The sequence below is a fragment of the Molothrus aeneus genome, chromosome 25 (genome assembly GCF_037042795.1).
Source record: "Molothrus aeneus isolate 106 chromosome 25, BPBGC_Maene_1.0, whole genome shotgun sequence".
NCBI classification, from domain to species: domain Eukaryota; kingdom Metazoa; phylum Chordata; class Aves; order Passeriformes; family Icteridae; genus Molothrus; species Molothrus aeneus.
In genome coordinates this window covers 1,511,214-1,525,674 of record NC_089670.1, presented here as the reverse complement: position 1 = coordinate 1,525,674, position 14,461 = coordinate 1,511,214, and the positions used below count along the sequence as shown (strand labels likewise).

Here is a 14,461-nt window from a genome sequence, read left to right as displayed (position 1 = left end):
GCTTCAGGCGGTTGATGCAGGTACGCCGGTGTCGGGAACAGCACTGGCGGTGAGGGACGGGAGCTGCCTGAGCCCGATTTGGAAAAATCCCAGCGGAGCGAGCGAGCCGGGAGCCGCTTCTGGAGCTGCACAGCGCTGCGGGGACGAGAGGAACGCCCGGAGCGGCACAGGAGGGAGGCGGCAGCGCTGGGACCGCCCCCGCATCCCGGCGGGGCACGGGAGCGGCTCCCGGGAGTCCCCCGGGCAACGGCGGCGGCTGCTCGCAAACACTGCGGAGCCGGGCGGATGGAGGCCGAGGGGGATCCCGGGTTCGCGAGGCCGGGTTCCCGGCAGGGTTCCCCGGAGGGTTCCCCGGAGGGTTCCCCGGAGGGTTCCCCGGAGGGTTCCCCGGAGGGTTCCCCGGAGGGTTCCCCGGAGGATGCCCCGGAGGGTTCCCCGGCGGAGGCGCGGCTGGCTCGGTGCGCGGCGCGGGCGCTGGCGCTGCCCCCGGAGCGCTGCCGGCGCTGGGCGGGCGGCGCGGCGGGGCCGGCGCTCCGCGGTTTCGTGCGGGGCGCGGCGGGGCCGGCGCTGCTGGCCTGGCGGGGCCCGGGCGCGGAGCTGGGGCTGTGCCCCGGGCCGCCCCCGCCGCCCCCCAGCGCCACCAAAGCGCTTTTCTTCCTGCGGCCGCCCGCAGCCGGCCCCGGCCCCGCCGAGCTGCTGCTGTGCGGGGATCTGCCCGCTGAGCCCCTGCCGCACTTCGCAGCGCTGGTGGAGGAGGTAAGGGGGGAAAGGCGGTGCTGGGGGCTGTAGAGCCCGACGGAGCCTCCTAAATCATGAGCCGTGGAGGCTCTGGGCGTCTCACGGAGGGTGACCCACGTTACACAGTCATAGGACGGGTTCCTGAGAATGAGAAGCTGTGCTTGTCCCATCTTTGGAATGTCCAAGGCCAGGGTGGATGAGGCTTGGAGCAGCCTGGGATAGCAGAAGGTGCTCCTGCCCATGGCAGAGGGTGGAAGGTGATGAGCTTTAAGGTCCCTCCCAACCCATTCTGTGGTTGTAGGATAGTTGGTGCTGCATGGCACATCTCAGGCACATCTGGTCCAAGCCCTGCTCCAGCCAGGCCACCTGGAGCCCAGGACCATGTCCAGGTGACTTTTCAGTGTCCCTGCAGATGGAGACTCCTGTGCCAGCCCTCAGTCACCCTCTGATGTTCAGAAGAGCCTCCTGTATTTGAGTACCCTGTTACCTCAGGTGGGCTGATGTTTTTCCAAAGGGATCTTCAAGAGGTTCCACCAGGGTCCCAGTTGTCGTTTTAACAATCCAAAGGAGTACAAGCAGCTGATGTGACTGCTTATGGCATTACTCTTATTAGCAGTCTGTGTAATTTGAGTAACAGAGACAAAGCCTGCTACTACCGCAGCTGAAGCTGTTGAAGGGGTGAGCTCTGTGTGCCCTGGGGTTGTTCCCCCTTCCCATGGCTCCCTGGACAGGGTGGTTGCTCCTGCTGGTCCTCTTTGCTTGTGGTGCAAAGCACAAGCACCACAGCACCCTGGAGTGGCACCCTGGTTGTTCCTTTTTGACTCTGTCTGTTTGTAGCTGGTTTTGTACCTTTATCCTCCCCCAAGTCTGGCCACACAAAGGCTGCTCATCACCAGGGGCAACCTGGCTCTGATCCCAGGGAAGGTGACAGGAACTGCTGCTATCCCAGCACAAGAGAGCCAGGAGCAGCTCAGCTTCAGGCAAGCCCAGAGCCCCCAGCTGCTGGAACTCCACTGGTAAAGACACAAACCATATTTAGGGGGCTGCAGCTTTGGGAAATAACCTAAAACGTGGCTCTGCTGTAGATGCCAGGAGGTACCAGAGGACCTTCCCTCTGCATATGGGGGTGGCTGTGCAGGGACAGCCCTGCTGGCCTGTTCATCATCACCTGCAGGGAGCTGCTTGGGACAGGGGTGAGTGAGGGTCTCCAGGTGTGGTGGTGTTCACAGGGGTCTCGGGAAGAGGGAAGAGACAAGGATCTGACTCCATGTTTCAGAAGGCTGATTTATTACTTTATTTTATATATATATATATATATAAAATTAAAATTATACTAAAAGAATCGAAGAAAGGATTTCATCAGAAGGCTTGCAAGCAAAGGAAAAAGAATGGAATGATAACAAAATCCTGTGTCTGACTAGAGCCTGATACAACTAAATTGTGTGATTGGCCATTAATTAGAAACAACCACATGAGCCCAATCCCAGATGCACCTGTTGCATTCCACAGCAGCAGATAACCATTGGTTACATTTTGTTCCTGAGGCCTCTCATCTTCTCAGGAGGAAAAATCCTAAGGAAAGGATTTTTCAGAAAATATCATGGCTACATCCAGGCTTGCCCAGGAGCTCAGACCCTGGTGGCCAGTCCATCCATAGTGCTTTTTGTCATAGAATCATCAAATCACAGCATGATTTGTGTTGGAAAGGACCTTAAAGCCCATCCAGTGCCACCCCTGCCATGGCAGGGACACCTCCCACTGTCCCAGGCTGCTCCAAGTCCTGTCCAGCCTGGCCCTGGGCACTGCCAGCCACAGCTTCTCTGTGCCATGGCCTCGCCACCCTCACAGGGAACAATTTCTTCCAAAATCAAACCTGAATTTGCCCTCCTTCAGCTCTTCCCCACTGCTCTTCCATGGCTCCTGCTGTAGGTGATCGTGCCCATCCTGACGAACCGGAGGAACCATCAGGGCTGGCCACGAGTGGTGTCACAGGACATCATCCATCACGTCCACAGCCTGAAAAACACTGTCTTCAAGGTTGTTGGCCAAGTGAAGGGCAAGACCTTGCTGCCTCTTCCAGCTGCCTCAGAGGGAATTGAGAACATTGATCCTAAAAGTGAGAAATTGTGAGTACCAGCCCTTGCTCTCCACTGGGTTTTCCTCTGCTGCTGCATGTGCTGCACCTTTTGGGGAATCCTCCCTGTCAGACATGGGGACTCTTCTTGCTCCCTGTCCTCTGCAGCTCATCAAGCTGCCAAGGAGGGGGATTTTGCTCTGTCTTTGGGGACTGTGCAATGATACAAGCAGCAAAAGCTCAGGAGGTGGAAGGGGATGAGGGCATGCAGAGAAGCAATGAACTGCTGGGATCACTGAGGGAAAACTCCAAACTCTGCAGTCAGGCTGCTCCCAGCCCTTGCCCAGCCTGGCCTTGGGCACTGCCAGGGATCCAGGGGCAGCCTCAGCTGCTCTGGGCACCTGTGCCAGGGCCTGCCCACCCTCACAGGGAACAATTCCTTCATCATATCTAATTTAAACCTCCTCTCTTTCAGTTTTAAACCATCGCTCCTTATCTTGTCTCTAACTGCCCTTGTAAATGTTCTCCCTTATGAATTTTATTGTTTCATGGTTTTGAAAGATGAATCTGGGCTGTAACTGCAAAATCCAGCTGCCCATTGAGGTAGACCCAACTCAGCAATGCACATGCACAAGTGGAAAGTGACCCTGGTGCTCTGTTTCCTGCAGCTTGGAGCTGATCAATAAATCCCTTGTCCATGCCACCGAGTCAGCCATCATCGAGTGGAGCCAGCAGATCCAGAGAGTGCTGAGGAAAGAGTCCTCAGAGCCCCTCCTGCAAGGCACCAACCCCACCCCGAAGGTGGAACTGCAGTTCTGGAGGAGCAGGTGCTGGGCATGCTGCAGCTGCTGCTGCTTTGGGTGCAGGGGGTGCTGCTGCTCTGAGCCAAGAGCAGCTGCTCGAGGTCGTGTTGAGACCTGAACCCAAAAATATTGCTAAAATAATGGTGATCTCTGAGTGGATGGGGCTGGCTGGGCAGTTGGCTCAGTTTGGCTTGGGCCAGCCACAGTTCAGGGCTACACCACCAGGGAATTTAGCTGGGAATGGTGTTTGGTTGTCTGCAGACAGCCAGGACACAGTTTTGAGCCAACTGGCCAAGGAAACAAAACAATCTCCAGCAGAATCCAATTGACAAATCACTTCAGGTAAACAGTCTTCCTAACACATTCCACATGTGAAAAACAACAGGAGCAGCAAGCAGAGATAAGAATTGTTTTTCTCTTCTTCTCTCTGTGCTTCTCTAAGAAAAAAAAGCCCTGAGAGACAAAATTATGTTTCTGTTCAGAGACTGTGAATGCCACCATGGTGTTTCCATCACTGGGCACTAGGGCCAGCCCCTGAGCAGAGCTGCTGGGCACTCTCCATGCTGGCTGCTGGGGGTGCCACAGGGGGGTCAGATGAGCCAGGGAGTGGAATTTCAGCTGCCCTCTGTGCTGTGTTGGCTCAGGAGGACGGAGACAGAGCCCTGCCCGTGCAGAGCTGTCAGCAGTGGCTGCAGGAACAATGCCTGGCTCCTTCTGGCTCTGCTCTCATCTGAGCCTGGCACCAGCTCTGTCCTCCAGGGCTGTCCCCATTTCCTGCCAGCTCAGTTCAGACTAAAACACGGGTTCTAAAGTTCTAAAACTAAATGTTCCTAAAGTCTGGGTGAGATCCTGCCTGGGTCTGTTTGCACTGCAGCTTGTACAGAAAATCCTCCCAGTGGCTGCAGGATTTCACCACTTCCCTCTCTCCAGCCACAACCTTGCTCTTCTTACATCCTCTGTCCTTTCCTGTGCTGGAGCTCTTTGCTCCTGCAGGTGCATCTTCTGCTTTCCAGAGGTGTGGGGGCTTCAGGAAAACTGGTTGGAAAACTTCTTGTATGTCATCCAAAAAGCCCTAAAACAAACACAACCCCCCTCCTCCCCAACATTTCTTATTCTTCAAAGGGATTTTTCCCCTGATACAAATAAGTTCAGGACTCTCACTGTTTGGGGATCTCAGTTCAAAACCCTGCTCTACCTCTCCCTTCCCTGTTCTAGAGAGTCTGTGCCCTTGTGTAACTGCAGCAAATCCTCAGCCAGGGCTTTGGGGCACAGCTGGGGCTGCCCCAGCTGGGCTGGTGACGTGTCCTGGTGCTGCAGGTGTGCTGACCTGGAGGGCATTCACAGCCAGCTGACGTCCAGGAGGGTCAGCAACATGCTGGAGGTGCTGGAGAGAGTGCAGAGCATCTACGTGCCAGCCTTCCAAAGCATGCTCGAGGATGTGGAGGCAGGTGAGAGCCTGGGGCAGCTCTGCATGGTGCTGGTTTCTGTCCTCTGTCATAGCCTGGGGGGACAAGGTGGCTTTGTGGGAGGGAGATGCTGATAGGGAGAGTTTCTTCTTCTTAATCCTGAGCTTTGGGGTTATTTGCAAGTGCACTTCTGAAAAGGCTGAGACAATTGGGGTTGTTCAGTCCAGAGAAGAGAAGTCTCTGGGGTGTTCTTATTCTGCCCTTCCAGTGCTTAAAGGGGCTCCAGGAGAGCTGGAGGTGGATTTTTTACAAGGGTTGGCAGTGACAAGGCAAAGGCAAATGGCTTCATGCTGTCAGAGGTTAGATTAGATATTAGGAAGAAATTAGGAAGAAATCCTGCCATTAGGAAGAAATCCTTCCCTGGCAGGGTGGGCAGGCCCTGGCACAGGTGCCCAGAGCAGCTGGGGCTGCCCCTGGATCCCTGGCAGTGCCCAAGGCCAGGCTGGGCAGGGCTTGGAGCAGCCTGGGACAGTGGGAGGTGTAACAGGATGGGATTTAAGGTCCCTTCCAGCCCAAACCATTCCATTAGATGATGATGATGACAATGATGATTCTCTTCATGTTGGTCCACAGGTTTAGTTGCACAATGATGTCCTGGTTTTATTAAAAATTCATTAATTTAACGCAAATGAATTAATTATTAATTCTGGGGTAGCTCTTCAGGGTCCAGCCACACAGCTCTTTGTGCCAGCTCCCAGCTCCTCACCAGGACTGTGTGCTCCCCTTTGTGCTCCCAGCTCGTGCAGTGTTGGGACAGTATATATATGTGTATATATATGTATACATATGTGTGTATACATATGTGTGTATATATGTATGTATGGGTATATATATGTATGTATACATATGTGTGTATATATGTATGTATGGGTATATATATGTATGTATACATATGTGTGTATATATGTATGTATGGGTATATATATGTATGTATACATATGTGTGTATATATGTATGTATGGGTATATATATGTATGTATGGGTATATATATGTATGTGTGGGTATATATATGTATATATGTGTGTATATATATGTATACATACATACACATACATATGTATGTGTGTATATATGGGTGTATATATGTATATATATGTATATATATGTGATAGATATATATATATGGGTATATATATGTATATATGGGTGTATATGGGTATATATATGCATATATGTGTATATAGATGTATATATATGTATGTATATATGTGTATATATATGTATATATATATATGTACATGTGTGTATATATATGTATATATATGTGTATATATATATATATTTATATATATATATATTTATATATATATATATATATATATATATATATATATATATATATATATATATATATGTAAATAACTCGTGACCCCCTCCCCAGCCCTTCTCACCCCCTCTGCCCTTCCTCCCCCAGCTCTGAGGGAAGCTCAGGACATCGACCTGCACCTGACAGCCCTGCAGCAGCCCCTGGAGCACGTGGAGGCTGTTGAGTTCAGCAAGGTGAAGCCTCTCCTGGTGCCCCTGCTGCACGTGGTGTGCTGGATCTGGGTCAGCTGCCAGCACTACAGCGTGCCCCTGAGGCTGGTGGTGCTGCTCCAGGAGATCTGCAACCTCCTCATCCAGCAGGTGTGTGCCTGTGGCACCTGGGTTTGCACAGGGAGGGCTTTAGGGAATCTTAACAAGAAAGCCTTATCAATATGATTGCCTGGCAAAAGATTTGGAGAATATGGAGACTATAAGTGAGATTGAAATGAAAGCAAGCTTTGAGATCCCTCAGTTACTGAACAACTGGAAAACAATGGTGTGGCTGGCTGAAGGTGATCCCCTTTTGATGAAATGTGGTGGTGTTTGCAGGGGTCCCAGGATGAGGGAAGAGATGAGAACCTTGACTCCATGTTTCAGAAGGCTGATTTATTATTTTATGATATATATTATATTAAAAGAAAATGATACATTAAAACTATACTAAGAGAATAGAAGAAAAAATTTTATCAGAAAGCTAGCAAAGAATAGAAAAGAATGATAATAAAAGCTCATAACACTGAGAGTCCGAGCCAGCTGACTGTGATTAGCTATTAATTAGAAACAACTACATGAGAGCAATCAAAGATGCACCTGTTGCATTCCACAGCAGCAGATAATTGTTGTTTTTCTTTTCCTCTGAGGCTTCTCAGCTTCTCAGGAGAAAAATCTTAGCAAAAAGATTTTTCAGAAAATATCATAGTGACAATGAAATGACACCCTCTGCTTGCAGACTGGCCCAAGGGTCAGAGCAGACCCTACAGCTTGGCAGAAGGGGCCCAAAGAGGAGTTTTTAGGGTTTAAAATGTAACAAGTATGGTAATGTAATGATTCTTATAGGCTGTATGTAAATGCTGTAGGATTTGTATCTTGTACTAGATTGGTCAGTGAGAATTAGAATATACAGCAGAGAAGAAGATTTATGGTATTGGAACGGGAACTTCGCTCTCTTTTACTTCCCCTCTCATCCTCTTTTCCCCTCTCTCTCTTCCTCTTTACCACTCTCTTGCCCTCTCTCCCTTTTCTTCTCTTTCCTTGTCTGAGCTGTGGCTGCAGCTCCCAGCAGGGCCCTGCACTCAGACCCTTTGCAATAAACCCCAAGTTCCCAGCCCTGGCTGCAGAGATCTCTGCTCTCCATCCATCCCAACCATCCTACCCCCCTTGCTCCTACAGGAATTCTCTTCTCTCTTTCTTTCCCCTGTTCTTCCTTCCAAAGGGGTTCTGACTGAGAGGAGGGGTCAGAGCTGTTCGGTTTGCTGTGGCAGCAAAGGGACATCTCAGGTGTGGTTTGGCTCTTCCAGGCTGTGGTGTACCTGTCCCCAGAAGATCTGCTGAAAGGAGAGGTGGAGGAGAGCCTGGGCAAGGTGCAAACAGCCTTGGACATCCTGAGCGCCTTCAAAGGGGCGCTGGAGGAGAGAAGGGCAAACCTGCAGGTGTACTATGAGCCAGGCCAGCAAGTGAGGAGCTGGGACTTCCCCTCCAGGCTGGTGTTTGCAAGGCTGGACAGCTTCCTGCAGAGGCTGCAGGTGGTGAAGGTGAGAGGTCCTGCAGCCATGAGCTGCCTGCCTGGCACCTTCCCTCCCTGATGCCAGGGGATCACTCTGTGCTCTCTGGTCCCCCTGACATCAAGGCCAGGACTTGTTTGCCCAGGTCCTGCTCAGTGCCTGTGTCAGATTTGCTGCTGTGTCCTTCTGCTCAGGCTGGTGGCTGTGTCAGTGCTCCCAGGGGTCCTCTGGGACTCATGCTCTTGTTGGGACAAGGGGATGGGGGTCATGGGGCTGTGGTTTGCATGGGTGGGCATAAACCAGGATGAGCTCTGAGACACCCTGGGGCATTCAGGGTCACCCTGGGGCATTCAGGGGCACCCTGGGGCATTCAGGGACACCCTGGGGCATTCAGGGGCACCCTGGGGCATTCAGGGGCACCCTGGGGCATTCAGGGGCACCCTGGGGCATTCAGGGGCATCCTGGGGCATTCAGGGTCACCCTGGAGCATTCAGGGACACCCTGGGGCAGTCAGGGACACCCTGAGGCATTCAGGGGCATCCTGGGGCAGTCAGGAGCATCCTGGGGCAGTCAGGAGCACCCTGGAGCATTCAGAGACACCCTGGTGCTGGGCATCTCCTGACTTGGACAGGGGGCCTGGTGGGGAGCAGGGACACTTTCCACATCCCTCACCAGGGCATCCCTTCCCATCGCAGTGTGTGCCCAGCTGTGGGGTGTTCCTGTTTGCTGTGGTTGTGAGGCAGGGCAGGGACAGGGGGTGTCCTGAGTGCCATCATCCCTCAGCTCTGTGGGTGCCTGTCACACAGGGTGTAGCTGTCACACAAACACTGGGCTCACCTGTGAGCTCTCCTGTGGGTACCAGCTCACTGCACCTGCTGGTCACTCTGTTAGTGTTCAGGAGCACATAATCACAGAATGATTATATACAGGTGCTTTTATTAAAGAGCTCTGGGTGTCAGGGGTACAGACCCAAATCTGACCTGACATGGTTTTGAGCTGAACATGTTTTATATTCTATTGTTATATAACTTACATATTAATTATTAAAATTACATTGTTCTACTGTACACATTGATTTCATCCAAGCACGGATTTCTCGTGATCCCCTCAAACCTCTAACATAGTTTCTAATGATTCTTTAAACAATAATTATATCTAATCACATCTAATAATTATATCATTTATCATATACTGACTATAGAGGTGCAGTTTCACCTGATCTAGCAAGTACAAGGTCTAACATTTCCCAGGGCCTACCTTTAACATTTTCCCAGGGCCTACTAAGCCTAACTTTCTTTCTAGCTCCCCGAATTTTCTGTGATTTTGAAATCTTGTACTATCAACAATCTCTGTTTTTGGATGGGCTGTTCCCAGCTGGGGGGTCAGATGGGCACTGTGCAGGCTGCTGGTGCCTGTGCAAGGCGAGGTCTGGGTTGCTTTTCTCCTTCTCTCATTCCCTGCACTGGAACAGAAGGTTTTACTGCTTTAACCACACTGTGTAACTCTTCTCCTTCCTTAAGGAGCTGTGTTGAAAAGCACAGTGGAGGCATCTCTGTTAAAACCACTCAGTTGTAGAGTCACAGAGTTGTTTGGGTTGGAAGGGACCTGAAAGATCATCGTGATCCCATCCTGAGCACCCTCAGGGTGACCCAGGAGCAAACATGGCTCTGTGCAGTGGGAGCTGCTGTCATCTGCTCGTGGCTGAAGCTGTGTGTGCCTCCTCTGGCTCTGCAGGGTCTCCTGAGCACAGCCCTGGACCTGGCCCAGCTGGAGAAGATTGAGTTTGGGGGCATGAGAGGGAAGGCCCTGGGCCAGCAGGTGCTGGCCATGCATGAGGAGTTCCAGGAGTGCTACCAGGTGTTCTCAGAGCGAGCCTACGACTGCCTGGACCTGGCCAACGTGGTAGGTGGGGCACCTGTGGGGGTGCCAGCAGCTCATCCTCCTCTCCAGGGAGCAGCTCCCTCTGCAGCAGAGCCCTGCTCCTCCTCCCAGCTCCTCCCTCCCTTTGTGGTGCTCTGATCTGTTCCTGTAGGGGACAGGGAGCTGCTGGTCTGTTCTGCAGGCACTTGGCAGTTCCTGCAGCTCCACATCTCAGGATCACACCATGAACCAGGCTGGGGCAGACCTTTGAGATCATCAAGTCCAAGCTGTGCCCCAACACCTCCTCATCAACTAAACCATGGCACTGAGTGCCACATCCAGCCTGTTTTTAATGTGTCAGTGACTTCCCCACCTCCCTGGGCAGATGATTCCAGGGCCCAACCACTCTTTTAGTGAAGAATTTTTTTCCTGATGTCTAACCTAAAGTTCCCCTGGCACAGCTGAAGTCCAGCATGCCTTCCTGGTTCAGTGAGTTTGAGCTTCTGTGGGTTTTTGGGGTGGTGGTGTGGTCTTCAGGATCAGAGAGTGTGGAGATCGTTCCTGTCTCACCTCCAGCTGAAGTTAGGGACTTGTTGGGCTGTGGGTCCATCCCAGAGGGCCTTGAGCTCAGCCATGGGATGGGACAGAAGTGTCCTTGACTGTGGAGGAGTGTTTTAATTCCTGGTGAATAGGATTGTACACACATTCAGATTGTACATACGTTCATTCTCTGCTCTGCTTTATAAGAGCGTATTTTACTTCAAGTTGTTTCTCCCCACAAACACACAATCCCATTTTAAAAGCTCTGACAGATGCTGCTTTTCATCTTCACTTGGACAGCAGCTGTTAAGAGATTCAATTACTCTGGACATGTTAGGCAGGAGCCAAATGAAAGTGTCTCTTGCTGCTGCACAGCACAGTTGATTCTGGAAGCATTTCTGTCTCTAAACTACATACAGACTGAATCTGTTCCTGGTGAGTAAGAAGAGCAAACAGCTCTGGGCAGGGAGGTGGCAGACACCTCCCCAGGGCCCTCTCCCAGCCCAGGACTTGTTACTGCCCTCAAACAGGAGTTTGAGCAGGATGCCCTGGGCTTCCAGCAGAAGGTGCAGGACATCGACCGTCGGCTGGGCACCGTGTTCAGCCAGGCCTTCAGCGATGCCCCGGGCCTGGAGCACATCTTCAAGGTCTGTCTGTCTGTCTGTGCCTCCCCTCCCTCCCTGTGAGCCCCACAGAGAGCCCAGACAGGGCTGCAGCTGCAGGCTCTGCCCGTGGGATGGACAAGGGGACAGTGACATCAGGGATGGACATTGGGACAGTGACATTGGGATGGACAAGGGGACAGTGACATTTTGGGTTGGACTTTGGGACAGTGACCTTGGGATGGATTTGGGGCGGTGACATTGGGATGGACAAGGGGACGGTGAGATTGGGATGGATTGGGGATGGTGAGATTGGGATGGATTGGGGACGGTGTGATTGGGATGGATTGAGGACAGTGACATTGGGATGGATTGAGGACAGTGACATTGGGATGGATTTGGGGCAGTGACATTGGGATTGATTTGGGATAGTGACGTTGGGATGGACAAGGGGACAGTGACACTGGGATGGACAAGGGGACAGTGACACTGGGATGAACAAGGGGACAGTGACACTGGGATGGACAAGGGGACAGTGACACTGGGATGAACAAGGGGACAGTGACATTGGGATGGATTTGGGGACGGTGACACTGGGATGGACAAGGGGACAGTGACATTGGGTTGGATTTGGGGACAGTGACGTTGGGATGGACAAGGGGACAGTGACATTGGGATGGATTTGGGGCGGTGACATTGGGATGGACAAGGGGACAGTGACATTGGGTTGGATTTGGGGACAGTGACACTGGGATGGACTTGGGTGGGGATGCTCAGCCCTGTGGGTCCCTCTTGAGCCCTGGAGCTGGGGATGTCCCTGCTCCTCACCTCTTGACACAAACAGCAGAGTTTGCTCAGTTTGGGGAAGAGCAGCCAGAGAAATGATTCAGATCAGGGTTTTGGATGGCAGGAGTTGCACTGGCGTCCCTGGGAGCTGGAGGAAAGGCTGCTCTGAGTTCTGAGGCCAGGTTGGACAGGGCTTGGAGCACCCTGGTCTAGTGGAGGTGTTCCTGCCCATGGCAGGGGGTGGAATGAGCTGGGCTTTAAGGTCCTTTCCAACCCAAACCATTCTGAGATTCTCTGATTTCCTGGTGAAAACTGGTGTTAAAACCAGGTGATGATTGTTAATATCAATTTGTTAATACATGGATGAATTTCAACTCTGAAAATTGAGGTTTTCTAGAAATGAGGGGGCTTTGTTTACCAGAGAATCTATCCTGCAGAGAAAGTAAATGGTATTTTCTGGAAAAAATCAGAATAAATATAAAAATTACTATAGAAAATGGCAAGTGACAGCATTTACCTCTGAGTTGTTTTGGGGTTTTTTAAATAGCAAATTTTGAAGAATGACAATTGGAATATGGTTCAACCACAGAGGTCTAAGCATTTCTGTAATAAGACATCCTTTGTGATGTGGTTTAGTGGTGGGATTAGTCAAAGGTGATCTTGGAGTTCTTTTCAAACCTAAATGTCTCTATGAAAGGCAGGAACTACTTGGGAAAGCAGGTGAAAACCTTCCCTTTGACAAATGTCCATCAGTGCAGACCTCTGAGTTACTGAGGAGCTGCATCAGCGAGGAGAATCCCAGTGGGACTTTGTGCAGGAGTTTGACTTTTCCCTGCTCTCTCCCTGACTTTTCCCTGCTCCTTCCCCTGCACAGCTGCTGGCCATGTTCCGGAACCTTCTGGAGCGCCCTGGGATTGCTGAAGTTGCTGCTGACAAGGTCCCTGTCCTGCTCAGCATGTTCAGCTCTGCCCTGGACCAGGCCAGGCTCACCTACAGCAGGCACACCCAGGCAGGGCTGCAGCTCGGTGGGTGCCATGTCAGGAGGAAAATGGATTTTACAGGAAACTGGATTTAGGCTAATTTAGGGAGGGAAATAATTTGCTTTTGCTAAGGACAGCAGAACTTCCCAAATTGCAAAGGTTTTCAGCTTTCCTGGTGGGAAGTGCCTGGGAATGCTCTGTTGGTGGCATTAAAGCAATGCCAATATCTTTTGAATGTGCATGTGTGGGCAATGCTGGAAATGCAAAGGGGAGGTGGGAATTTGGGGTTTGATCAGCTTTTTCCAGATTTATTATTCTTGAGAATGCTTGCACAGAGGGGAATAGGTAAATTCCTGTTGGGAAGACTCAGGAAGGCTGTTCTGGAAGTTCTGGGAGAGGCAGCACTGCTGGAACCAGAGCAGGTTAACAAGGGGAGTGGGGAGATTCGTGGAGGATGAGTCCAGCATTTGCTGTGGCTTTGGGGAGTTCTGTGGCTCTGAGATGGGATGGTCACAGCCAGCTCCCAGCCAGAAATCCCTTCCTCAGTGTCCGTGGGAAGCAGAGAATTGCCCCCAGTCTGGTTCCAGGACGTGCCAGGCTTCTCCTCTGATCCCTTATGGCAAATCCACAGGGGGGTTTGTAGGTTGCAGACTGTGACCGTGTTCACTGGGGTCTCAGGTTGAGGGAAGAGATGAGGATCTGACTCCATGTTTCACAAGGCTTGATTTATTATTTTATGATATATATTACATTAAAGCTATACTAAAAGAACAGAAGAAAGGGTTTCATCAGAAGGCTGGCTAAGAATAGAATAGGAAAGAATGAATAACAAAGGCTCTGTCTCGGACTCTGTCTGAGCCAGCTGGGCTGTGATTGGCCATTAATTAGAAACAACCACATGACCCCAATCCCAGATGCACCTGTTGCATTCCACAGCAGCAGATAACCATTGTTTGCATTTTGTTCCTGAGGCCTCTCAGCTTCTCAGGAGGAAAGATCCTAAGGAAAGGATTTTCCATAAAAGATCCCTGTGACAGCAGACCTCCATGGAGTGACAGAGGCTGGGTTTCAGGGAGGCAGCCTGGCCCAGGGCAGCTCTGTGGGGCTGTGGGTGCTGTGGGCTTGCAGGGCTGATGGAATGCTGTTCCCCTGTGCCCTGCAGGGTTCCCCCCCCTGCACAAGAACGTCCCTCCCGTGGCCGGAGCGCTGGGCTGGGCGCGGGAGCTGCGGGCGCGGATCCAGGGGCCCTTGGAGCACCTCAGGCACGTCCCAGGGCTGTGAGTGTCTGCTCCAGGTGGGCTGGGACCATCTGGAAACCTCCCTCTGGAGGTTCTCTCTGCGTTGAATGCTATCCAATGGCTGTTGTCATTATAGTGCAGGAGTTCTATTGTCATTACATTGCAAGGGTTCCATATTGCTGGAGTTTTGTACCTCCCTGATGTTTCTTGTAGGCAGCTCCTCTAGGCACTGATTCTTCCTTGTCCTCACCGCAGCCAACTGACTCCAGATCCCCTCAACCAACCAATCCACTCTTTTGTAACACTCTTCTTATTGGCTACAGCTGTGGCCTCTTAAACTCCTGCTC

The 14,461-nt window shown here is 51.5% G+C and overlaps 1 protein-coding gene across 1 annotated transcript in view; it reads left to right on the top strand.

Annotated features, from left to right (window-relative positions):
• Nucleotides 1-14,461, top strand: part of LOC136566398 (dynein axonemal heavy chain 9-like) — a 53,682-nt gene that overhangs the window by 1,099 nt on the left and 38,122 nt on the right. The window contains exons 2-11 of the mRNA XM_066565523.1: nucleotides 21-756; nucleotides 2,668-2,864; nucleotides 3,481-3,639; nucleotides 4,933-5,063; nucleotides 6,497-6,708; nucleotides 7,905-8,138; nucleotides 9,843-10,010; nucleotides 11,039-11,155; nucleotides 12,771-12,921; nucleotides 14,039-14,150. Coding sequence (XP_066421620.1) covers nucleotides 21-756; nucleotides 2,668-2,864; nucleotides 3,481-3,639; nucleotides 4,933-5,063; nucleotides 6,497-6,708; nucleotides 7,905-8,138; nucleotides 9,843-10,010; nucleotides 11,039-11,155; nucleotides 12,771-12,921; nucleotides 14,039-14,150 — 2,217 coding nt within the window. The remainder of the gene's footprint in view (nucleotides 1-20; nucleotides 757-2,667; nucleotides 2,865-3,480; nucleotides 3,640-4,932; nucleotides 5,064-6,496; nucleotides 6,709-7,904; nucleotides 8,139-9,842; nucleotides 10,011-11,038; nucleotides 11,156-12,770; nucleotides 12,922-14,038; nucleotides 14,151-14,461) is intronic.